Below are 27,880 nucleotides of genomic sequence, written 5' to 3'. Positions count from 1 at the left end.
CCAGTCTCATCCTCCTCCTCATAATCATATTCCTCTTTTAAACCAAACCCGAAGTCGCTTAAGTCAATAACAAAAGTATTCTTCACTTTTGCAACACACTGTGTCGTCGCCCTCCTCCTACTCAGCATCGCTCCTCCAGTGGATATACATGTTCTCCCTCACAGAGGGCTCAGGCTAAGTGTTTCTGGTTGCCTTATCTGAAAGGATCTCTATCCTGCTTTAACGAGGCACTTGACCTCCCTCGGCGCTCCTCTTCTCCCTGGGTGACGCAAAAAAAAAAAAGAAAAAAAAAAAGTGGGCTGGCGAAGCGCTAAGTGCAGTATAGTTTAGAAGCGCACCGTAACATCACTAGTCAAGCAGACTTCATTGAGAGCGCCTATGTCGGTTCAGCAGTCTCTTTCTCTCCGATGTTATACCAATGCAAATATTTCGGCGGAGATACCAGGATGTGTACGGATGTGTGTGAGAAAAAGACAACACTGACTTGTTCCTCAAACTTTAGCAACCTCCTCCATTCAGTAAGTTGAGAGGTGGATGAAACTTTTTTTTTTTTTCTTTTCTTTTTTTGTGAATGAGTGTCCAGCCGCTGGCTGCCACATCTGGACGTCGTCGGAGCTGTCAAGCCAACGTTCAGCCGGACCTTACCTGACCCCCGCCCCCCACCCCCCAACCCTCTTCACTTTTGTCCTCCCTGAACTTTTAAGGCGGAATACTGGACTTTAAACTAGGGTCTCTTTATTTTTTTAAAAACTTTTTTTTTCTTCTTTTTTCCTTTATAATTACAAGGCACACAATGGAACACTCGGTCCTCAGAATAACATGCGTCTTAATGGTGGTTATCTGTCTCTTGGATACAAGGTGAGTTGAGTTTAATGAGTGAATTAACACTAAATACGTTCAACTTCATACACTGAAAAGGCTTTTATCTCATAAAACTGTTCAACAACTTTATTTATTCATCAAATTAACCCTAACCCTTTTTATTGATCTATTTTTAACATAGCCTAAATTATTGGTTACTGTGAATTAAATGGGCTACGCAATTATTTACTTTAACAAGTCAGCTTTCATTCAAGCAAGCAAAAGTTAAGTTACCCACAGCACTCTGGCTGACTTAGATCAAACATGTAAAAATATAAAAACATGAAATTTAATTTAAAAATAATTTAACATTAGTGTGCTTTTTACAAGTTTACGGTCTATTGCCAATTGCCTGCTTCGCATTCCCAAACAATGTTGCCAATCATTTAAAAGCTGCCCTTTGGAAAGCTAGTTGTGGAAACAGATCTACTCTCAAAGCAGGAAACACAACAGGTAGCGACAAAAAACTGGAATTACAGAGACACAAACTTCAACATGGAATGCCACCTTGAAAATAGGGCAACACTATATGCAAATCTACAACAACTGATGTCACAGCATGTTGTGTTTTAGACTGTAATGACAGTCTAATGCTAGTCAGAATGAGTGAACTTTTGAGTCTGTTTCTTGGTTAAAGAGGCTCACAGAAGAGAAACTTGCTGAAGTTACAGATGTTTGATGAAACCATGGAAAGAAATGCAAAGTTTCTGCAGCTGTGTGAGTGTCTGTGTGTGTGTTACTTACTGCACACTCCTCCCTACACCTGGGTATTTGTGTGTGCATGTTGGGGAGTGCTGGAGCATGTGTGCAGACAGATGTGCGTCTACCTGCATGTGTGTGTGTGTGCCCACAGCCATACTGTACATCCTCCTGATTTGTGTGTCCCAGTCATACGAACTCTGCAACAGTCAACCTGTGTTTTACTTGTAATGATAATGAAAAGAAAAAGCTGAGCACTTTTCAGCTCTCAAGCCATCATCAACGCATCCTGTATTTTCCTTGTTACTGCTGTTACTGTTTCTCTGTGAAGTAGAAAAGAGCCGCTGTCACTTGGCTGAATAACTGTTGTTCACATGATTGATCTGCAACAGAAGCAGCAGACACAGTTGAGTACTAAGGCACACCTTGCAGCCTATAGTCAAATGTACACGCTAACTGATTTCCTGAGGTGACTTTACAGCGCAAGGGGGGTAAGTTGCTTTTTCCCGGCTGCGTACCTGGAACTGCTACTGGAACTCTTGGATTCATGTCAACAAAGTGGATGCTGTTCCCTCATCCAACACTTAAACTCACTCACTAAATGACAGTACAGTATGTTGCAGAGTTTGGCGTATGCATTTACATCCATTTGAACCCACAGGTCATAGTCAACGTTTTTTGCTCTCCTTTTACATTAGTGACAACTTTGCATGATTAAAAAGTGAAGAAATCTGAAAAAAAAAAGAAGAAATAAAGAGATGCGAGAGTGCATTCCTCCTTTAAACGGCCAGATGGTTTTGTAACCATCGACCCACAGTATGTGTATTATTGAGGTTTTAAAGGAATCAACAACAGTGGGGACCATCACGTCTGTTTGGTACTGTAAGAACTGAGCACTGGTGTGACACTCAACGAACAGAAACAGAAAAATTACCACTTCTTATGAGCAACAAAAGATGTATGAGCTAATAACCTGACCTATGTGCTCCATGCAGGGTAGACTCCAATGAAATATTGGGCCTGAAGCTCCCCAACATCGACCCAATCCTGAATGCCAACACGGTGTGTCTCACTCTACCTGGGTTGACGCGGCGCCAGCTGGAGGTGTGCATGCGGAACCCAGACGTGACGGCTTCAGCAATCCAGGGAATCCAGATTGCCATCCATGAGTGCCAGCACCAGTTCAGAGGGCACCGCTGGAACTGCTCCAGCCTGGAGACTCGGAACAAAATACCCTACGACAGCATAGTCTTTAAAAGAGGTAAGTTTTATAGTGATAATACAATATACTACAGAAGTAGGCGTGCTGTAAAATTTCATTTGAATTCACATCTGCTTTTCTTGTAACCATTTTGCATCTCTTGAGCTTATCGTCATCACCTTAAATATTTGAGTCGCAGCTCCGGGGGAAAACAAAATGCTTTAGATTTTAAATGTTACAAAATGCAAAAAATCTGTAGCGAAAGCTTACGAGACACCTTTGGGGGCATTGAGGTGTAGGCTACAGAGATGCGATGTCACCAAAGGGTAGGCTACCTGCTGAAAAAGAACAATGAAGTACAAGCATGAAGTTCAAAAGTTTAGTCTTCAAACAGGCTGTGGTTTCATCCTCAAACACACTTTGATAGAATACCTTGAAAGGGTAGGCTTAGAAAGATTAGTCACCACAAAGATAAACGTCCTAAACAAGCATTGGTGTAGGCTTATATTATTCTCCGAACACAGACAAAAGATTAAGGATAATTTTCCTTCATAGATATACTTCTTGAATGTTATCTCACAGATATGAAGTCGTCCAGAAGGTTAGGTTAGCTCTAGTGACTAGCAGATGGTATCTACTTTCTAACCCTAACTGTATCTCTTCAACAGCCCGTACAAAAGAGCAGATCACTTCAAAAGCTGTTAGTCACCTTAAGATTACCAAAATTGATGCAGATCAGTTTTCTCTGACGGTTTTTAGAGCTTGGAGCTTTGCAAGTAAGCCACAGAGGTTGAAAGAGGATCTTTAGTGTTGGGAAGCCCTTTAGATGGACTCATCCCAGGTTATTGACTGGAAAAGGCATCAGTTTCTTAATAGCAAGAGCACCTGGATGGATGGCCAACGCACAATGTGGTCGGAAGATTGAGTCTTGAGTTGAGTTTGCTTTCAATTTCACCATATTCGGAAGAAGATAGTGATCAAAACACAAATTATATAATAGATTTTTATATACATGTTGCATTCAAATTGTTAGAAATGGCTCTAAAATGTTGTTAGCGATACATTTCTACTGAAAGGACCCTGGCATGTTGGAATGAAATGCATCATAGTGCTTTAATGACACCTCTTGCATTTCATATTAATATATTGCATTGTACATCTATCTGTTCATTGCAATTTTTTAGTTTTTAATGTATAAGAAGTGCACAAAATGTCAAAAACAAACAAACTGGGATATTTTAAAGCATCTTTTTAGACAGTGTCCCTGAGTTGTTGATGGCATTCCCCATCATAAAAAAACAACAACTGATTAAATGTCTCATATCATCCCTGGAGGGGTGTTGCTATAATTTATGTTCTCCTTAATCTGCGTGCTATACAAGCATGAGACTTTAGTTTTGTAACCCTCACTAAGGACTTTATACCTTGTCACCTTTGTGAATCTTAGAAAAAAAACAAAAAACTATTAACCAGCGTATATGCTTACACACCTCTGGCCATACTTTCACTCCTTACTGACTCATTGAAAGGCTGTTTGTCATTACTAGTTGAGGCAGTTGCTGGTTGTCTGGCATCCCTGGTTTGCCTGGGGTGCAGAAACTCCAAACCACTGACATAAACAACCTTTTTAAATTGGATGATTCATTTGTTACAGTAGATGTTGATGCGTTCACAGAAGCTCCACGGAAGCTAAAAAGAAATGCAAGTGCATGTGCTGCGGGCTCATTGTTGCGTGCAGCTACTGCAGAAGGGCAGTGTTTACAGACGTAGATTAGATGGAATTGTGGAGATTAACATAAGTTTTCAATGTAATTTCCCATGGAAAAATAAATGACTTAAGACTTATGTATACCAAACTGATATTTTTGCTTTATAATTAATATACTAATACGTTTATCTATGTTTTAAAAGCCTGTGAAGCAATGTTTACGCAATGACATGAAACCATTCTAGTAAAACAAGATACAAATGAAATAGTTTTGGGGAATTGGAACCTCGCCTGTTCAAATATTTTTGCAGACCTTTCTCAAATCTTCTGATTCTAAAAAGTCTTGGAGTTCCGTATCAGGGGCCCTGCATCTCAATGTTTGTTTTGATGTCTAATTTTATTACATCAGATGATGCTCGGATCCTCTCTGGCTCTGCCACGTAGCTCTCTACTGATAGATTCTGATAACTTTTATAGGCCCATGTTCATTGCCATTTAGCTTGCATCAAAAACTAGGCTAAAGAGGATGTCAGGCAAGACATGGATAGACAGAAATAGGAGAATCTCTCTCTCTTTCTGTCTTTCTCCCTCTGTTTCTCTGTCACTGTATCTGCGTCCTCCCTCGCTGGGCTGCTCCTAATGCTTTTACTTCCCTTGCCAGTGCAAGTGCTTGTGAATTTGCTTTCAGCACTTTCCCAACTCTCGGCGGCAAACGCATAAACCTGTTTAGTCGGTTTCTGTAACACAAAGTGACAGTTTCCTTTGAATCTTTAATTCATTTTGTCACTTCGGCTGCCATCAGTTCAGCCGGGCATGTCGCAGCTGGTAAATTATTTGTTAGATTGATTTGTTCCCAGTCTTTCGGGGGCCTGCGTTGCAGAGCGTGGCTCAAAACAGGGCAAGAGCTAAAACAGGCTTCCTATGTATAAGGATGTGCCTAAGTGCCATCCTTTTCACTTCCCCCAACTTGTGTGAGTCAAGGTGTTAGGGTGGAGTAAGGGAGGGGGTGGGTTGGGGGCAGATTGTGAGTAAGTGAGTCAAATTATATATTCAGAACAATTTTTGAGTTTGTGTGTGTGTGTGTGTGTGTCTTTATTTTTGCTGGTATAAAACCAAATTCATAACTGCCCTTAATCAGATGTTGCACATTAAAGCTGCTATAAATATCTTTTTATAATAACAACGGATCAAACGACTACTTGTGTGTTGTTATGTTAAAGAGATTAACAGATTAGTGATAAATCCACAGAGAATTATCACCTGACTGTGCAGTATGTTGTTAAAGGCAGGTTATGTGCAGCTAGAGACACTGTAGGTAATGTTGCCAGTTTGTTGAAATGAGGATCAGCTTCCTTGCTACATGAAAGTCAACCTGCATCTGGTCGACTCACTGCTTTTCTGCAAGTCCAAGATGTTAGGCATGTTAGACACGCCAGATGGTTTGTTATACAAAACCATCAGAACAGTCGTCATTGGAAACAGTTTGGAAAAGGGGAGGCACTTTCAAAAGAATACCTGGCAGGTGATTGGATGAACCATCTGTCTGAAGAGTTGCGGCCGTCACACACATAAACCATGCCCGTAGCTGCCAGTAGCTCCTCACTAGACGCTGATTGGTTTGATAAGCTGGAAGTCCAGACAAAAAAGCATTACTTATAGCCTGACATGATTTCCGCGTGATATTACGTTGTTGCAGTTTTTTCAACTTTTTTGATGGTTGACCCCGCATTGTTTTGCCAGAGCCCCCTGTGATGACACCCGGTCTGCGCTAACAGAATGGCAAGGAGAAAGCTGTGGTTTTTTTCATACAATGACAATAGTGCTGCTACAGTATTACTTGCAAATGACAGTTGTATTAGAGAACTGCAGATTGTCACTTGCTTGTATGGATTATTTCTAGCCTGGTCCTACCAGACTCTGGTACATTTCATTTGTACAGAGAGTCTGGCCACTCTCCATTGACAAGTGTTAACTTCCTTGAAGGCGGGTACTCTGTTGAAGTTTAAAACTACTGGATCTGCCCAGAGCCGCTCTGGATCTGCCATAACTAATCTCTAACGTTTGGTCGTGACGTCGGCTTAACTTCGCTAGTGTTCACCTTAGCCAACTCCTTCACCACTAACGGACCAAAGACAAAGATAGTTCTTGCTCGGGCTTTAACTCATGGATATTCGGCAGCGTTGCCACAACGGACCGAATGGCTTCGCTCGCATCTTTCTCCGCCGCCATTACGGAACTCCCCGAAGGTTACCGAACCTCAACGTCATCGTTCTCAGCCACTCCCTCTGTTCGCTGATTGGACCAGTAAAGATGTTACTGGAGAAAACCCAAGAATATACCGCAAACCCAGACGTAGTCCTGAAGGAAAATGAAAATTGAACGGAAGTACTTACGATGCCTCCGACTTTTCATGTGCCCAGTGTCAAGTAACTTATTCACAAAAGCAAAAAAGTCCAGAAAATGTATCAAACTTTACATCATACCTTACAAAAACAAAATAATATGAAGTTTATTAAAATATATAAATAAGGAAGTAACATCAAACAGTGTTAAAAGAAGCAGTTCAAGTTAATAGCCTTTTATTTGACTCAAACAAGCAGCCTGAATCATTTCCCCCTTCAAGCTGTGTGCTATAAACTCCTAAGTGGTTTCTTTTCATGTTTTCTTAACATGTTTCCATTATAATCTTCACTGTTTTCTACACCAGTAAGTGAGTGCCAGTGAGGCTGCTTTAGTAGAACCTGAAGGCACCATGCTCACAGGCAGTAAGCTGAGATCTAACAACAAACACTGTAGAGGGTACAAGTGCAAGAGCTGCTGTCACACTTCATCCTTTCAAGATTCACGGATTCCACAATTGGACATGGATTTGTTTTAATCTCAGAAATGCATCAACATGGACACAGAGAATGTGTGTATTACCAGTGCATGTGTGTAAGAGAAGAGCGCTGCAACGTTAGTCTGCTGAATTACAGATCAGTTGTGGTAGAGTTGTAATCATTAGCCAGAGGACCTGTTTCGTACAGTGCTGTAGCGCACATTCAGGAACTAGCACCATTCCACTCACTGAAGATAGTACAGACATCAGGAAGTATCAGTGAGTTGCACAGCCACATATATTGTATCTAAGAAGGAGACACAGCCCTGTTCAGTGTGTTAGTCCTCTGATGGGAGTGGTGGGATGTATTGCATGTTCACACGGCGAATTTTTTTTTTTTTTTTTTTTTTTTTTTTTTTTTTTTTTTTTTGGGGCCCCACACAAAAAAAACACAAATTTTTTTTAACCTTATTTTTTTTTTTCCCAGATTTTTTTGGGGTTTTTATGAGTCTTGGAATGTGTGTATACAGTATAAATGTGTGAATAAACTCTTATGAGTAAAATAGAGGAAGCTGTTTTACTACAGCATTGTTGAAACAAAGCGTGCTAACTCACAAATTTGACACGTGTTGCTAACAGAGACGTTAGAAGAGGTTAAATTGAGTTTTAGTGCTAGGAAAATGACTTGACAAGTTGTATCCAGCAGTTTTACAACGGAACTTGAATGAGGGGAATGAAATGGTTTTGTTGCTATTCCGGATGCTGTTTCAGTTAAAAATAGAAAATGTAACACAACTGAAAAAAACACTTGTAAACAGAACTTTAGTCACACTAATTTGAATTTTGAATTGTTATCAAATGTCATCCTCCATCGCTCTGGTAATCCTCTCCTCAGCACACTGGTACAGTATGTTCTGCCTGCAGGTTATTGAAAAAGAGTTGATATTTTACACAAACTCCATCATACTTTATACGTTATAACACACGTGAATGCCTCTACAGCGGCTTCTTAAAAGAAACCTGTCACAACGCTGAATATTGACACGGCCCTCATTTCAGCTTTCATAAGCTTTTTCATGTGATGAATGTGTCATGTGTCATCGCAGCGTCAGTTTAGAGAGTTTGAATTCCAACCTGTTTAACTGTAAACATGTTCTGGACTACAAGCCGTGAAACTATGTGTTATGACATATATCTTTAGACAAAATATCCCAGTCTTTCCTTTCCCAAACTTTGTTTCCTGATTGTGACAGTTCTTATAACCCTTCAAATGAGGCAATATAACAACACCACTACCCTGTCATTTCACAGGTTTCAGAGAGAGTGCCTTTGCGTATGCCATCGCAGCAGCAGGTGTGGTGCACGCAGTGGCCAACGCCTGCTCCATGGGCAAACTGAAAGCATGCAGCTGTGACGAGAAGCGACGTGGGGACGAGGAGGCCTTTCGCATCAAACTGCACCGTTTGCAACTGGAGGCCATCCACCGGGGGAAGGGTATGGTACACGGTGTCATGGAGCACTTCCCTGCCGACTTGCCGGGACCCCAGGACTCCTGGGAGTGGGGCGGCTGCAGCCCTGATGTGGAATTTGGCGAGAAGTTCTCGAGGGACTTCTTGGATGCACGCGAAACCTACAAGGACATCCATGCCCGTATGAGGCTGCATAATAACAGAGTTGGGAGACAGGTGAGTTGGGAGGGGATTGGAAGTGAGAGGATGTGAGCGTATGAGAGCATGTGTTTCTCCGAGTTTGTATCACTATTTGTATTTGTAATGGTTTCCTCGTGCAGGAGAAAGCCGTGCAGCTTTTTGTCTGAGGGCAAGATTTTGATTCAATATACCCATTCATATCAGACATATTCGAAAGCCTCATCTCTCTATCTAATGGTTTTGATTTACTTTGAATTCAATTACTTTGGCAAATTTGTGGCTTTTCCTTCAAATTAAAGGAGCACTCCACCAATTTTACACATCAAGTTTCTTTGGCACACAAGAGTTTTGCTCAGATGGTAAACACAGTTGTGTAACGTCTTTTGTGAATCTAAGGTAGCTTTCCAAAGATTGAAAAATAACCCTGATGACATCATCATCAGAGGGTTATGCTCTCAGCTTGAGGTATAATTCTTTTTGCAGAAAGCCTGAATTACAAACTGTGGGCATGGAGATTGAAAGACGTGTGCATTTGCCAGGCAGAGAGGATCTAGTGAAAAATGCTATCCAGCTGCATTATCGGAAATGTAGGATGAAGTGTTTTTTGGGCTTGATTCATACCTGGGACTAAAGGTTGCTGCTTCAATTGTAACCTTTTCTAAAACAAGAATCTGTCTCTCACACTTAAATCACTAAAGTCCTCCTTTAAATTGATAATAATTAAGTATGGGAGGGAAAATACTCTGTTATTACTATTATATTACCATCCGGGTTAAATGAAGTTGACTCTAACCTTGCTGTACCCTATGTATCTACAACCCTGTAAAGGAAGTGAAACGCAGTCAGAGACATTATCTCCTTCTGCTATCAATGTTAATATTACTCTATCTTTAATATGATTTATACAAGGAAACATATTACACAATAAAACAGGTGGAGAATGGGTGGGTCGAGTGCTACTGGGCCAATGATAACGCCTACAGTGCACAAAATAAATCTGATTTTGTTAGCTAGGTCAACGTCTTTATTACATTGCTGTTTATTTCAGCTGGCGGAGACTGTGTGTTTGTGTGTGTGTGTGTGTTTGTGAGTGTGTGTGTGTGTGTGAGTGTGTAGGGGTTTTGCCTAAGCTGATAGTTACTCTACAGTTCAAGTCTAACAAAAATAATAACAGTAAATCTGTTCTTTGAAAGTAACTTCAATCAAAATGGGCACACTGTATATTTATTGCAACAATTCTGATAAAATGTGTCCCAAATGGGAATTTCCTCTTATCACAACTACGGTTGTGTTCTGTCCAAACATACAGTAACTCCTACTAGAGGTCCAATTTCAAACACTTTATGTGGTACCACAGGGCAGCAGAAGTTGTTTTTCCTGAAGAAGAATGATTTGAAAAACAATCTTATTAATAGAGTAAATACAGGGTCAGAGGCTGCTACCCTGGCTGCTAGTGTATTTCTTTAAGTTTTCATGCGCAAAAGAAGAGGGTTATGAGCCATATTTCTATAATTATTATAGTTAGGTATTATTGTAGTTGCTGTCCATCTCTCTCTCACAATCAGCATCATGTTGTTTGCTGTATATTGTTGGCTGTTTTTGACTACGTAAAAGGGTCAAATAAAATGTATTAGGTTATCCTTCTAATAAATACTTACAACTATTAATTTGAATCTAAATTGTATGTTGTTGTAATTAACCATTCTGTCACAGAGAATAATAACATGTTCCTACAGAGTTTTCTGCCTTGGGCAAATGGGAGAGAAGAGATGTAAATGACAGTGATAAGCCTTGACGATACTGTGGTGGAACAGAGACAAGAAGCCACCGTAAATTACTCATTGTTCCCTGTTTCCTCCTGAGTAATTTGGGCCTGTATCTCTCCATCAGTTTACTTCTGGTTTCCTTGATTATGCAGACAAAACACAAATGTGCAGGACGTCAGCCGAACTCAACAACAGCTGGCCTCCCTGCAGTAGCTGTAATGGTAGAACGTAGTCATAGATGTAGAACTGGTGACATAAATTCCAGTCAGTGCTGTGGACTTGGGTGTATACACGTTAGATGGGGGCTGATATGACGATGAGTCGTAATTCAATTGAATTCAATTTTATTTCAGGAGTTATCTCAGGACACTTTACAGATGAAATCGGTGTAGACCCCACTCTATAATTTACAAAGACCCAACAATTCCCCCCAAGAGCAAGCCTTTGGTGCGATAATAGCGAGGAAAAACTTCCTTTTTACAGGCAGAAACCTTGGACAGACCCTAACTCTTGGTGGGCGGCCATCTGCCGCTGCCGGTTGGGACACAGAGACACTGATACAGATATACAGAAATATGATTTATAATAATTTAAGCAGTTGGTATGATGAACAGTGGCAATCATAGTAACAATAAAGATAATAGAACTATGAATATAAATAATAGTTGTAGCAGTGCAGGGTGTAGCAGGGCGTCGAGCAGGACCACGGCAGCAGCTGCAACCACGATTTAGGTGCCACCCCAATCCAAGGAAATCTGCAAGGAGAGAAAACATAAGGACTCCAGGGAATAAACTCTCTACTTGGAGCTAAATTAGTAATTTACATAATTTTTTTCTTTTAATAAGGCATGATGACACAGACCCCAGTTAGCCTATTAGCCTCATATTTAAATGCTGCTTATCTATATACAATAGGCATGACCTCAATTACATGTGATACATGACTATTGCAGAGAACAGTTTGGCAAAACGATGGCAAAGAAAGGCATCACGGTTCATGTTTCGAAAAATGGACAGAATCATTATAAAGTTGCTGAGAGAGAGAGTTAAAACCAAGCTGATATGTCTCTTCTGTTTTGGCTTAGACTGTGTATATGGCTTGATGTCTGCCATGAGTTGTGGGATGTGTTATGGATTTGATGGGAAAGAAAAGCCAATTTTACCTGTAGATATCACCGGAAGCAAAAACTGACAGAAGATGTTCATTATGGTGCTACTTTGCTATATAGGGAGGTAAATGTTTATAAAGTAAATTATGTTAATACTTTATGACATTTTCTACAAACAAGTTTATCAAAGCTTTCCAGTTCCACCATTTGGCAGGTGAAGTGCTCTGAGGAAAAGAGAAACAGAATATGTAATCAGTCACACCCATTCAACTTTGAAAAGAGCTCGAAGAACGGTAGCTCAAAGAAAACAAACCATACCTGGCACTACTCTGCCTTATTTTAATTTACAGTTTGATCTTTCCAGAATGCTATTTAGAAAGGCTAACTATTGGCTCTCAGATTCCTCACAATAAATTCAGTTTTCTGTGTGCCAGGCTGCAAATTTCCAGCCAAGCGAGCCGGCGCATCAATCAAACATGAGAAACTCTGACTCAAAGTCATCAACATCAAAGAGATTGTACCTCGTCTTTTTGGAAAAGACCAGCGAGGACTAAATTACACCCACTGCTCCGGACCTTCACCTCTTGTATTTAGACAAAAGCTTGACGACCCATAATGACCTCAGTATGGGTTCAGAGTGCAAGTCTTTCGCCTGCCCACTTCTCTGACAGAGCTAGTTATACATCAGTGTTCCACAGAGAAAAAGAAAGCATCTCCAAACTAAACAGGAGAGGAGATAGTAGGATCTCTATTCCCCTACTATGCGGTTGAAAATACAAACATGAGTTCAATGGATGTTTCATGGAAAATAGAGATATTAAATCAGGGGACGATGCAAGCTTTATATCAAACCATTGTTTACATGGAGATGCTTAGAGGGGCCTGGCTGACTTGTGCTGTAATGTACAGAGGCAATTCCTGGCTATGGAGAAGGATGGAGGAGAAAGAAAGAAAGAAAGAAAGAGATAGAGAGAGATGGCACTGAAGGACAGAAAATAGAAGGGAGAGACAGAGAACAAACTTAGTATGAGTCATTGCAGAGGCGTTAAACTGTAAAATACCATGCACCTTGATGATTTCAAATGGTAAAAAAAAAAAGCTGCAACAAAACCTCTCTTATCTCTTTCTGACAAGTCATACACCAAGCTGTTGGTAGTGTTGATGTGGCTCCACACACACACACACACACACACACACACACACACACACACACACACACACACACACACACACACACACACACACACACACACACACAGCCCCCAGAATCAAACAGAAAACACTGACAGGTGGGGCCTCAAAATAATGCCTACCCTTCCCGTATCTCTTTCCTCCCACCGACCCACTACTACCACCACCTCACCTCCCTCCGCCCTGCTCCTCCCCTCCACCCCCTGCCCAACTCCCCCCTTGTAGAGAGAAGTAGTCTTTAGGCAGAGGAATGCGGTGGTTTCTTAGCGGGGTGTGCATGTCGCCTCATGCCCACCCCAGGGTTCTCACGACGTTCCGTCTTGTTTTTAGCCCTAATTAGTGGCTGCTGGCAGTTTGGAAACAGATGTTTAAAACCCTGCAAAAGATTTTAGACTTCAAACACCGGGGCGGAAAGTAGAAAGAGATTCGCCCTTCCTTCCCTCCCCTCTTCCCCCTCTCCTGCTCTGCCTCCTTCAACTTCTCTCCAGCAGGGCTGATTACAGAAAGAATACTGTACACTAAGGGGGCACAAAAAAATGAATGTGGAGGGGAGGTTTATTTACATATGATGTCAGCATATCACCAAGGCCACACATATGTAAACTTTACAGGCTGCTTGTGCATATTAGTTAGAGTAAATACATACATATTACGCCTTTACTTTACATTGTTAGATAAATCCTAGTCTATATCCACAACGTTCCACTTCCGGGATTGCTCCGGTGCCGCAAAAAATTCCGCCCCATGTCATTCTTTTCAGTCGGATGTCCGTTACCTTCCGCTTTTTTTGTGTTGTAATTTTATACTCCGGTGGATTTATGAGGACTATGGTTAACCTTTTCTCAGATCTCTGCAGGGTAAATCCAGACAGCTAGCTAGACTCTCTGTGCACGACTAAAACAACTTTTCAATGTACAATTGTTCCACCAAAACAAGTTCTTTCCTGAGGCTATTTTGCAGAGGCAACGTGGCTCCGTCTGGCGCATAGGACCGCCCAAGACAATTGTGATTGGTTTAAAGAAATGGCAATAAACCAGAGCACGTTTTTCTCCCATCTCGGCATGCTATGTGGACTATCCAGACCCTCTTTCCCAGCGCTGTGGAGTAGGGTCTGGCAATGCGAGACTAGATAAATCCAAATCCAATCCCCAAACAAAATTTGAAACATGTAACGTAAAAGTTGTTGCCTAACTAATTTGCATGGCTCCACTTAATATGAAGTTGCTTTACAAATTCAACTGATATAATATTATTTCATTATTCTTCAGATTAATATGAATTGATCATTTTTAAAACGTCAGAAATCTGCATTAACTTTACTGTGAAGATAAACAGTTCGGCCCTCCATGGTGTTGTTGCAGTGAACCTAAAACACACGCACTGTTAATAAGAGCGAGTTTAAAGTGGCTGCTTCTGTCATGGAAACACTACCAGGGCAGTAATTTCTTCGCCAAGTTTTTTTCTTTTTCTTTGAGCGTTCTTCCCAATCGTTTAGAGAGCATACCTCGAAACAAACACTTGGCACGCTTTCCTGTGTTGATATTGCAGAGCTTAGAGCCATGCAGAGGTTCTGTTGAATCTTGTCTGTTCATTAGGCAGGTGGTGAGAGTGCTGGCTATGAAACAGTCTGCCATGTTACTGGCAAGCGTCGTCTGGTAATTACAATTTACCATCAGGGCCTGACTTCAGGGGAGTCAGAAGAGGTAGTATCCCCCTTTTCAGGAAGGAAATTATACATTTCAACTTTGTTTGATCCCCCCTTTCCAAATTTGTAATAAAGCCAATCTGCTGTTCAGTACTTGAAACTATCTTTGAACAATTGGAGACATTTGCCCTGCCCAAATCATTTTCTAGGGTTTTCATAATGGCACTTTTGTCTTTGGTATTTTGTTGAGTCTTGGTGATCTTCACAGTTTCAGTAAGTGAGAGTGGAGGGGCATGTGGACAGACTATAGCTACAAGAGGGATTTAAATGAAATCCTTCAGATCTGATTGGATCACCCAAAAGTGACTGTTGGCCTCTAAACACACCTCCCTCAACTGTGTTGTGAGCTCATTAGGACAGGGGGACTTTTATAATACAGAACAACTATTTTATTACGGGAAGACAAAAGAGAGGGATTTTTATATAATTGGTATATATTGGTATAAACAGGCCTAAGATTTGGGGAAATGTATTTTTATTTCACTTTGTCATTAAGAAAGACTGTGATTTGCATTTTTTTTCTGCTCCGACCATGTCTAAAGCATTCAGCACAGTTGTATTTTGAACTTTGCAGCTTAAACAAGTGATTGAAAGGCTAATTTATATGAGCAGCAACAGAAACGTGTGTATATGATGGGCCGAACCCGCTATAGCCAGTCCCTCTAACGTGTGATGGACTGGCTTATAAATGAGCGATATTAAACTGCTCTGGAGAGCCCATTCATGTTAATTAAGTGACTCAAATCCCACATGAAAAGCAAAAGTGTGTTTGATCCAAAATAGCAACATTAGAGCGGGGTTAGTCCTGTGCTCCTCAGAGGCCTTATCATCAGTGGTGTGCAGAGCATTCCAGAGTCCTGACAGTACAGCGGCAGAGCATTTGATCTGACCCACCACATACTGTACACACACCAACACATGCACACACAAACATCAACGTGCATATGTACACACCTCTCCTTTACTCACACACAAACACACACACACACACACACACACACACACGTAAATATACACATAGTAAAATGTTTCATAGTAAAAGCTCAGCAGGTGTAAGTGCTTATGCTAGTAATAACATTTTATTAGAGTCTCAAAGAGCTGTGGACATTGTGTGCAATTAACAGTGAGTAAATACTACACACACACACACACACACACACACACAAACAGACTTGTTCTAATGTAGTTCTCACTGTATACTTAATGCTTTTGCTCAGTAATTGCATGTCATTGTGTTGGCATGCGTGCGTGTGTATTTGTCTGTGTACGCTTAACTGTTCTTTTGAAGCGAGGCGTTTGATTTGTTTAAAGTGATGTCTGGGCTTAATGTGCTGCTGTGGGATTTGTTTGTGTGCTTTGATATCGCCTTGGCTTTCTGCTTGGCTTTAAAGGTCCTTTAGTAGATTGTCTTTGAACTGACAAAACACAAGGCAGCATGCAGACTAGTTGGCTGTTTATCAGCAAGAAGGGTCGATTGTGGGACACATAGACATTAGATTAGGATTTTCCCAAAAGCAGTTAGTGGTGATGACAGGGATTGGCCAACGATTTAACTTCAATATGCTCAACAAAACAGAGAATTAGACATAAATTATACATGTACTTAGTACATATACTTACCGAAACTGTGCAGCTGGTTATGACTGGCAATGAAGTTGCTCACCACATGGTGAACATTTACCATATTATATATCTTATATTGCAAAAAGTGTTGATTATTAATGTGGATTAACATAAAACCAAAATTGAAGAATTTTAAACTAAACTAGAAGGGCACTCTGAGAGCGCAGACCTCCCCCAAGGCATGCCCAATCTCACAATCTTAATGCAGTGTGAATTTTTCTGATTCTGATTATCCCCACACAAAACATAACCTCCTTGGCAGAGGTAATAACACACTTTTACAGACTTTTTTATCTTTCTTGCGTTAGGGCTGCTCGATTATGGAAAAAAACATAATTACAATTATTTTGATTAATAACGAAATCATATTGAAAAGATATTGCTTTTATTGAACTAAAAAAAACAGTAAAACAGTGAAACAAATTTTGAAAAAAACACTTTGAAATGTGAAATTTCCCTTAATACTTTTCCCGTTGAACTTTTTGAAATAGCTCTTTAGAACACAACACAAAGTTTACTTGCAAAATGTAATGTGCAAAATAATCGTTTGTCTCGATTAGATTGTTTTTGTGATTGTCAGGAGCCGAAATACATCACAATTAAAATTTGAATAATTGCACAGCCCTAGCTTGTGTACATATACATAGTTTGACAGAATATACTGTACAGGAATGGGATCACATATTTGACAACAGGGAACATTTCTGGTGTGGGATTCCTCATTAATGGTGTTACAAGCACAGACAGATAGAACATTGCTCAATTCTTCATTGGCATTTGCTTCCCTCCCTCAGAGATTGATGGTGTTATGTATATCATGCTAAAGGACTTTCCCTCTTCAAAAAAAGCTATGCTGTAAGTTATCCCCAACTCCTTCATTACCGAGTCAGTATAGACCTTTTTCACAGCAGACATTTTGACTTGCCATAGTAGGAAAAGCCCAGCTGAAATTGATAACCTTATCGATGGCTCAATTCCATTAAGTGTCCCAGTAAGCTATTTCAGTGAGTCAGCATGCACAATACCAGGGCCTCCTTAAGTGGAATGCAGCCATCATTAATGGTTTAATACCAGGGCCTCTCCTAAGTGGAATGCAGCCATCATTAATGGTTTTGAAAACACCTGTGCTTTTCCTACTATGACATGTCAACATGTCTGCCGTGAAAAAGGTCTATTGACTCAACCAAATCTTGATATTTGGTCAGGATGACAAAATCAGGCGTAGATTAAAAGAAGTATGTGGTAGCCCTTCACCTTTTGCATACTCCAGTACTGCAGTTGATCACAGTTTTCAGTAAGGCTGCTGAAGTCAACAATATCGCTATAATTATTGACTAATGCTACAGCGAATGGGTTAAACACATGCAAAAAAAAGAAAAATAGTGTTGATGGACTAAAATAACAACTTGCCAACTGATGACTTCACCAGGTAATTTGTACAAAATTAACAAACAAAAAGAAACAGGACAAAGTTTGAGTGTACTATTGTCCTGGTTGTCTACTACTCCACATAACTGAAACGTTTGTGGTTCATTTCTGGCTGGGGAACTGGGTCACATACCGTCACCCATCCTTTCTCTGCTGTTGTTTTCTGGCTTTTGATTCTGCCTGCTGTTTGTTCTCCAGTAAAGCCAAAGCATCAGATTGTGGTAGCAAGGCCAGACCCCAACTCCGATCTTCAGTTTCCTTCGTCCCCTCCTCTTGATTGCACAGTAGTCTGCTGTGCTCTACTACTCCAGTTTGCTGTACTTGTCCCCTGCCTACTGTATTATGTAGCCTGCAGTCCTAATCTGCCGCCAACATGTTGTATTTGATCTCTGTCTGGGGTTGTTTTATAGACGCCTCTGTTTTACTCTCTTAGCCAATTAAAACTTGCCAGATGTTTGTTTCTAACTGTGGTCCAACATTGACTTTGAAGCAATTACATCTGTCAGTGTATGTCCAATGTCGGTGTTTAAGCAATGGAGTGGCATATACTGTATTAGCAGGTTTCCATTATTTTTTTGCTGGAAACAACTATTCTCCAAAAAAAAAATCAGTTTCCTTAACTCTGCGTTCAGATCCTCTGCCTATCTTACATTAACCGGACTTGTTTCATCTACAAAACATTAGCTCTTTTCCTTATTTAACATAGTAACCTATTTTATTCCTTTTAAACACAGACTTTAGGTCACCTCTGAGTCTCTGGTCACATTATCATGCACCACCGTATAGCTGACAGTAAGTGTGTCATGCAAAATGTTCATTTTTTATACCTTTGTGTAAGGGACTTAAGCTGTGTGAGATGTACAATATTTGCATATTTCCAAACTCGCGCTGCCAAGACAATCACAGCTGATGACAGGTTAGATAGGATTGCTGATTCAAATCTAATCTCCATGGCCAATAGCAGCACGACATGTTGACTGAGCCTCGATAGATTGTCAGCTTGACAGACAGGTGATTTGTAATATCACCCACGCACATCCTCACACACACAAACAACTTTAGTGTATCAAAGATCATCTCCTCCTCCTGTCATTCTCTTTTCCTCTACCCTCTTCTCACCCCCGTATGTACTGTACTCCACCACCCAGCCCCTCCTCTACCAGCCCGGAGTGTGCCCAGGGCTAATTCTTAAGATTTTCAATAAGGCAACAATAAATCACTGCATCACTTTTCTTTCCCTTTTTTTCAGCAGTAAGTCAAATTAGATAAGGTAAACACAGACAAAGAGACAGACAAAACATTGTTTGGTGATAGTCTCTCTCTCTTTATCAGTCATAACCCCAGTTACTAAAGATTTAAAACGTTTTTTTTCTGACTCATCTTCTAACCCGAAATCCACACCAAAAATCAACAAGCGGATGATCAGAGCTCACTGCTTAAATTTGTTTCCTAGTTTTTGGATTAAAAACAATTCCATGCATTTGCCCTGGTGATGCTTTATTTATTTCCTCACACTTTGAAAAAAAAAAGTAAAATGTAATTTAACAATTCAATTGGATTAAGTTAAATCAGGTGCTCATTTGTGAAATTATTTTGTACAAAATACTCAACAAGTTTTTCCGCAGCTCATTTGTCAGATGGATTAACACTCCGCATGTCACACTGACAGACCGCTTGTAATATAGCAAGAGCAGACAGCATCCCTATTTTCTGTTAAGGCTCTGGTTTGTACCTGTAGAATATTTGACATTCTCCCTACACAGTACACAAGTACTTACATAATTCTATTTAGAGGTTATATCAGAATAGGTTTACATGGTTTAATTTTCAAAAAACACCATATTTTTGCTGCAGCTCCTCTTTTCACCCTGTGTGTTGAGCTCTCTGTTTTAGCTACAGAGTCAGGCATCTCACTTCTGTACCATCTTTGTTGGGAGTTGCACATGTGCAGTAGCTAGGCAAGGACTACTAGCCAGTCAGAAGCAGAGTATGAGGGCGTGCCACGCTAGCAGCTGTATGAGCATTATACATGTGTAACAAAGTGATGCATGTTCGTCACAGAAGTAAAGGCTGGACTACAATAGAGCTGTTTGGAGCAGTTTGTGAACAGTGTTTTCTGTTGGAGATGGTAAGTCCCTTTGCGGTGGACTTTGGGCTTTTTCACTTTGTAAACCTATAACATGCACAAAAAAGATATATAACACAATAAAGGAAAGGGAAAAGCCAAAAAGCATAATATGAGCACTTTAAGCTCTGCCCAGTCAGAGCACAGGGTGTGCAGCATGCCTGGTGTGTATAACAGCTGAAACAGAACTTGAATGTTAATACTTTAATGCTCAATGTATGTTAATTTTTAAATGGTGTGGTATTCCTGTTTAAAAACAGCTAATGGCTATGTTTTTAATGTTTCAAGCAGAGTCATTTTAAAATGAGAAATAAAATGGACATAAGGATGTTTGTATTTTCAAAAAATGACAACAAAACTGTCGGTGCCTCTCCTTGATACAAGCTATACGCGATAGCATCTAGGACCAGGGTCCACACAGTGGGAATATATTATTTTATATAGCCTATATTGTATTATATTAAGCAAGACAGACCGACCCGCTAACGATTCCGTTTTACGTTAGAGCAGCAAACAGTTTAATCCATGCCAATCCACTGTTCAATCCACTTACGTTCTTGTTTTTTTAGAAAGGCTAAAGACACCACCACTACACTCTTTAAATGCAGAGATACTACTTTAGCCCAGCTGGCTAGGAAGTGTGCCGGGCTTTGAAGCCAATTGAACATGGTGGCCAAACAGTGGAATTACAACTTCCAGCCCATCACGTGATGCCTGATGGCCCAAAAAAGACTATTTCCCACAGACTTACATGGCGAAAGACACGTCTCTATATAAGTGCATACATTTTTGCAAGCGTCACAAGCCCCCGCAAAATGACTCGTTTCACTAACAAAATGTAATACATTCGGTCTGATGAAATTTGGACAATCCAGAAGAGCCGCACAATTAAATCATTGATCCCAATTTAAGTTAGCGGAGCGCTAACCCGGAAGTAGCCGGCTCTGCCAGCGGAAGTCTCTAGTGCGCCTGCCGATTATCCAGGTATTTTTCAACGCTGTTTTGGCGCCATGATGACTTCATGCGCCACTGAGCAACTCTCATTGGAATGAACGGGGCTTCGCCTCGAACGCTGTATCCAGTTCTTATAATACATGATTGCTACAGCCCCATACACACTGCTTCAGCATGTTGAGAAATTCACAGGCCTGCCATGCCTTTTACGGTTGCTAAACTATGATTGGACAATCACTATTCGAAGGAGGGGCTTTGTGAACATTAAATTTCATTTTGCTGCATTCTGAACATTGGGTATGGAAGCCAGACATACAATACTGGAACAGTTTTGTTTCTGCCTCAGGAAAATACTTACTCTTATGTAAACTATACTCTTCTCTGATGAACATTAAAAAAAAAGTTTTAAACACTGTGCTGTTGATCATAATCTCCCAGAACAACTTGGCTTTTTATTTTTCCCCCTTCCACAATATAACAAAATATTAGAAGTAACACTTTCCGTTGTTTTTGTTGTTTTACTGTCCTTTGAAACCCCTATCCTGCTGTAAATGTACCTTCAAACAGAAGCAATGTGGATGCAATTATGACTCCTAGGTCAGTTTGTCCCTTTAAGGTTTAAGTGGGTTGGAGAGTTTTATGATTACAGACTTTGCAGTGTGTTTAAGGCCAGCACGTTTGTGATTCTGGGGTTGCCTCTGCCACTATGTAAAAACTGAACCAAACACTGCAATCTGAACTCAGTGCAAGTGCTGTTTGAGCTATTATAATGTTGTTTACTATAAAATCTTACAGCCTCTCTCCACCACTGAGCACAGCTTCTTTGAACGTTGTTTTCAACACTCTCAATAACAGTAGAACCATATTTATCCAAAATGCATACTTATTGGTCACTTTCTGTTATCCTGACACACACTATGAGCAAAACATGCAATGATGCAAAGACTGAAAAGGTTTTGTATTCTTTTGCATACTTGTCATAATTCCATTAAAATTATTTTAAGCTGCACCATCAATGTTCATAACATTTAATTTTCTTAAATGCTCTACATTACTGGCTGATTTGATGAGTGACAGTAACATAAACATATCTTAATATAAGCATACATATACAGATGTATAAATGTGTCTAAATAAGCAAGAAACTAATATGTACAAAATTTGACCCAAACTCTATGAACACATTTACATTGCCTTTAAGAATTTGTTGCAGCTCTTAACAATGCATCATAACCGTCCTTGCTCTACATGTTCTGGCAACAGTCGACTAAACATTTTTATCTTTCATTGTATTACTTTTTTAATACCATGACTGATCACTATTAACCGTGACTCTGTGGCAAACAAGAGTGTTTGCTGCAACTTTTATCTTGTTCATTTCAAACAGATGAGTCAAGTAGTTCCATTTATCACCATTCCATTGTCTTATCCACCTCTTGCTCATTCATGCTCCAGAACAAGAAAACATGTTTTTTCCCTTCTTTTCGCTGCACGATTTGCTCAATAGGGAAACCCACAGCACAGCATGACATGAGGCCTTACAGCACGCTAACCAAGCCCTCAACAACTTCTTCTAGCTCCCTCTGAGAAAGATGGAAGCAAAAAAAGAAAAAACTTAGATAATATCAATATTAAATCACAAAAACACATACATGCATGCATGCATGCATACATACATACAGTATATATATATATATATATATATATATACATACATACATAAATACATACATACATACATACATACATACATACATACATACATACATACATACATACATTACATTTATGACATCTGAGAAAGATAGAAGCAAAAAAGGCGCAATAACTTAGATAATATCAATATTAAATCATAAAAACACATACCATTTACAATACATAACAATACATACTTTACATTTACGACATGAAAAAAAAAATGCATATTGCTGATATCTTCCTGGACACAGTCAAAATAATCTGGAAACAATTCCAGATTCTTTTTTTTTTGCTGCTTTCAACAGTTAAGTATGTTATTTTGCATCGGACCTTGACTTTGGAGAAGTGGGTAACTGGATTGTCACACTCAATAGATCTCTCCCCCATTTCTAATGTTTCCCCTCTGTTCTTCCGCTTCTACTGCTGCTTCTTCAATGAATGAGATCCTGGTTAAATAATGGAGGGATGATTGACTATGTAATATATAATCTGTGTGATGCTCTTCTTGGAAAAGTTTCATGTCTTGAAGCAAATTAAGAAGAGTCTACATGATCATTCCTGCACAATTATTTGTTAAATGATCCACGCTTACACACACACATACACACACACACACACACACACACACACACACACACACAAACACACAATAAACTCATGTCCTGATGTCTTTAAATTGGTCATACTTTTCATGGCTTGACATTTCTGTCTCATTCTGCGTGGATGACACACATAGCGTGTAGGTGACAGTCATGTTTTGTGTGTATGGTTGTCTGGAGATTAGCATTATTGCTTGCACATGTGCGGAATCTGTTGGACCATGCAAGTGTCCAGCATGTGTGTGTGTGTGTGTGTGTTGTGTGTGTGTGTGTGGTGTGTGTGTGTGTGTGTGTGTGTGTGTGTGTGTGTGTGTGTGTGTGTGTAACAGTAATAGGGGCGGCAGCAGCAGCATCTGTCAGTACCCTGGGTGGCCTGGTGTTCCTGTTGGTAATTGGATCTTAAAGTTTAGAAGAGATGATGACTGATGAACACACACAGGCACACACATAAATACATACACATAGCCTTGAGGAAATATTATTGGAATGGACAGGATTCATGCCATGTGGTATGTACTCGGTGTGTGCTGCTGAAAAGGGTTGGTAGGTGCAGTGTTGGTCATGCTCTAACGGGATGTTGTGTGTTTACTCTTGTTTATGTATATCTGCATATATATATATATATATATATATACTATGGACATTAGCAACATTGTTTTAGCACTTAAAGACCATTTATTAGATTTAAAAAAACAAACCATTTTTGCAGTACTTTTCTATAACAGGGCCTATAGGAAGCACAGTTAGATGAACAAGTCCATTAAGTGTGTAAAAAGGGCTTTCATTCAGATTTTCCCTGTAATGTAATAAAATGAAAACAACGGCCTACACACACTGGCCACTGGCTGTTGATATCGATGTACAGTAGTTCCATTGGCTAGCACTAAACCATTAAAGTACAATATAATAATATAAAGACTGAAATGCTCAAATGTGCAGCTCCATGTGTGTCATGCTTGGAGTTATTACCTGAAGCCAAAAAATGAATAATGACACAACTGTCTGTTTGGGTAATGCCTGCATCAATATGTGTTATTTGATATCAGTATGTTTGACAACAGGCTCAGAGTCAGACCACCTGGCTTGTTAAATGCGGGACCGATATTCCTTCAGGGCACTATCTGTCATTCACTATACGGTGGAATAGTGGAGTGCTTAGAAGAACAAACAAATTTAAGAAGAAAAAAAATCCAGTTTGAAATATGACATGCAGTCTGCAACGGCCTGTACATGTATATATTGAACTTCAAATGTAGCCAGTAATCAAGAAAGTCATTAATCCTTCTCATTTTCTTTCTCCCCCTCCCCTCCTCTCACTTCCTCGCCTCTGCTCACTTCCTTTCTCCATCCCACTCTCTCTTTTTGTCTGTCTCCATCTGTGTTTTTATCGCAGGTGGTGCTGGACCACATGAGAAGGAAATGCAAGTGCCACGGGACGTCGGGGAGCTGCCAGCTGAAGACCTGCTGGCAGGTCACCCCAGAGTTCCGGGTGGTGGGCTCAATCCTCAAAGAGCGCTTCCACATCGCCACGCTTATCAAGGCTCACAACCGAAACACCGGACAACTCGACCACTCCAACCACAACAACAACAACCACCACCACAACCACCATAACCATCACAATCACCACCACCATCATCAGAACAACCACCACAATCATCACCACCATACACATCGGCGGCGGCCAAGCATCAACGAACTGGTCTACTTTGAAAAGTCGCCAGATTTCTGCGAGCGGGACCTGGGGTCGGACTCGATGGGCACGCAGGGCCGGATCTGCAACAAGACCAGCCCCGGCATGGACAACTGTGAGAGCCTGTGCTGCGGGAGAGGCCACAACATCCTGCAGCAGACGCGGAGCGAACGCTGCAACTGCAAGTTTCACTGGTGCTGCTACGTGGTGTGCGAAGAGTGCAGGATAACAGAGTGGGTCAGTGTCTGTAAATGAAGAAACACACACTAAAAGACTGTAAACAATAAAGAAAACAAAGAAAAAGAGACTTTAAAAAAAAAAAAAATCAAGACCATTAATTTGAAAGGGGAATATGACTGTAATATATGTGCCCCAGACCTTTTTGCGGTGGACTGCTTTTTTTTTCCAGAAGAGCGAGGACAGAGTGTTAAAGCCGTTGAGCCAGCTGAAAGATAGATGTGCATGCTGATAGAGTGTTTGCACATGCGGGATATGTCTAAAGCTGCCACAACTCAAAGAGCTTGGATTTGTACTGGCTTCCTTTTGAGACAAAGCGACATAGTTATATCAGATAAATATCTGAAAGCTCTGAATATGACATCTGGGCTCAAACAAACAACAAAATATTGTTGTTTCATCAGCGTATGTTGACTGACATACAGCTGCATGAGATTCAGGTGAGCAAAGAGGAAGTTGAGAGTAAGCATTAGATTGCATGCAGAAAGAAAATAATATTGCTTCATAGCACCAGCAGTATATAAAGTGGAAAGGCTGATCAAAAAAAAAGAAAAAGATAAACCTTTTCACACATCAGGATTCACAATGCACAAGATTTAACACAGCACAACACACCTGGAGCACTTAAGGATTTAGTACCTTGTTTAAGGGCAGTTCAATGTTTATAGCAACTATCATGTTACACCCAGAAAACTCAGCAGGGGATTGTCTGGCTCAGCTGACACTTTGTAGATGCATCAGTCAGTGTTACTATGTTGTATGCATAATGTGTAGCCCTGCTAATGGTGATCACACCCCTCAAGAAATACATTCACACAAGTCCCAGGTCAGACTGGGCTATTTAAAGTAGAAGGTTCCATTATAGGGACAAACTCTTATAGGAGGACTTTACAGCAATGATGAATCAGAGTCGATCAATAGACAGATCTGAAAGTCTGACTGTTGGTAAGATTCCTCATATCACACCCTTGCAACTGAAACCATTTCCTTCCCTCTAATAAAGGGTGTTGAAATAAAATCCAAACTTATTAGCTTCCAATAGAGTAAGGACACACACTGGCCCTATACACAATAAGGTTCATTTTGTAGCTTATTGAGCTTGTACAGGTTTTTTTTTTTTTTTTTTTAAGTTTATTACAGCCTACCTAAAACAGAGCACAGATACATTTTCCTTAATTATCCAAGATGTCCCATGTATTGTCTGTGTTGTGTGTTTTGTAATGTAAGAGGGCTGCCAGAGGACAGTGCACAGTAGACAGTCATTTAACAACTACAGCTTTTATCTTCAGCATGATCTGACCAGCATTGTACATAAAACTGAAAAATTCTGCACACATAATAGCATCAATAAATTGACAGTGCCTCAGGAAACTGAGCGCACATGAACAGGCTTTGGTTCCTCACACTATAAACATCCCAAGCTGCCATCAATCAAAGTGTTTCCTGTTTTGTGATGCAATGTACTGTGTGCAACACTGTAAGCTTCTTTTGATATATCTACACTCACCTTCTTCACACTTCTTATATGTGTGAAAATAAGGATATTCTGATGTCAACTTCAAAGTATATACTAAATAACAGAGTTAATATGGAAGTCTGCCTTTGCACATTTTGAAGGTCATACTTGGTTTTAAGAAACGTGTATGAGTGTGAGGCTCCTTATCAGACAGTGTAATTTATTTCAAGCAAATATGTGTCTGTGTTGAAAACAGAAAAAAAAGAATCTGGAATTGTTTCCATTTGACCAGATTATTTTGATTCTGATAAGTAGTTTGCACATACAGAACTGTGTCCAGGAAAACTCTGGGAGAAATCAGCAATATGTATTTTTTTTATTGTCATAAATGTAATGTATGTATGTATGTATGTATGTATGTATGTATGTATGTATGTATGTATTTTTATGTTTTAATATGGTTATTATCTAAGTTATTTTATTTTTGTGGATAACTTAATATTTGTAAGACAATAAAGAAAGACCATAATATTGAAAGGGCCTTCATTCAATGTGATGAATAATAAAATACATGAAAGCAGTGTATTTTGTAAGAGAACAGTTTTATGCTTGTTTTGTCATGAGTCGATGATGATGAATCCCTTAATTACTGTATGCTAATATAGTATGGCAAGGTTACTTCAGAGTTCCTTAGTTTTCTTTAAGATTTCACATATATGCCAATTATCATTACTTTATTTTGTACCATGGTTATTTTGTACAGGTAAGGATACCAGCTTCCTCATTGCAGATTACACCATTATTGGCCAATATTTTAGTCACAAAGAAATCAGGCACAGTTGTAACAAAAACCAAGACAGTCCACTGTCAGAAACATAAAAAAACGCTAACATGCACATGCAGGTACAGGTACAGTATGTACCTTAAAATGTTCTAATTGATGTTTGATGTTTTTTTAAAAGATTACCTGTCGCTGTTTCTTTCTTGCTGTTGCTGTTTCTGCTGCTATAAAGTTGGCAGACTGCTAGTGATTTGAAAAATAAAAATGGACATAATTAAAGCAGCAGAGTTTGACTTATCCTGACTTAGTCTCAATAGAGAGCCGACCTCACCTCCAGGCTAGCCTCTGTTCCACTAGCTTCTGTTCACTCACTGCTCACCTCAATGCAATCTGTCATTCAACATTTCTTTCATCGGTCCTCTTAAAGAAATTAAAAGTTTTCCTGTCGTTTACTTTACATATTCAAAGACAAATCCACTACAGTAGTTGTTATTACATATGGAAACCTTTCATGAAGTAAAAAACACAGTGGATGTAGTCTTCTCATGCTTTAAAGAAGCTCTTTGACACAGAGCTCAG

General features: G+C 39.9%; 1 protein-coding gene across 1 annotated transcript; it reads left to right on the top strand.

Annotated features, from left to right (window-relative positions):
• The first annotated feature begins 349 nt into the window (after positions 1-349).
• Positions 350-26,926, top strand: wnt10a (wingless-type MMTV integration site family, member 10a). The gene is made up of 4 exons (XM_039817122.1): positions 350-858; positions 2,556-2,821; positions 8,599-8,972; positions 24,528-26,926. The coding sequence occupies exons 1-4, from the start codon at positions 794-796 to the stop codon at positions 25,080-25,082; spliced, it is 1,260 nt and encodes a 419-aa protein (XP_039673056.1). The 5' UTR covers positions 350-793; the 3' UTR covers positions 25,083-26,926.
• Positions 26,927-27,880: the final 954 nt, after the last annotated feature.

The sequence above is a fragment of the Perca fluviatilis genome, chromosome 12 (assembly GCF_010015445.1).
Source record: "Perca fluviatilis chromosome 12, GENO_Pfluv_1.0, whole genome shotgun sequence".
In the NCBI taxonomy this organism is placed as follows: Eukaryota; Metazoa; Chordata; class Actinopteri; order Perciformes; family Percidae; genus Perca; species Perca fluviatilis.
Note: the sequence above shows the minus strand (reverse complement) of the source record. Positions and strands in the feature narration are given on the sequence as shown.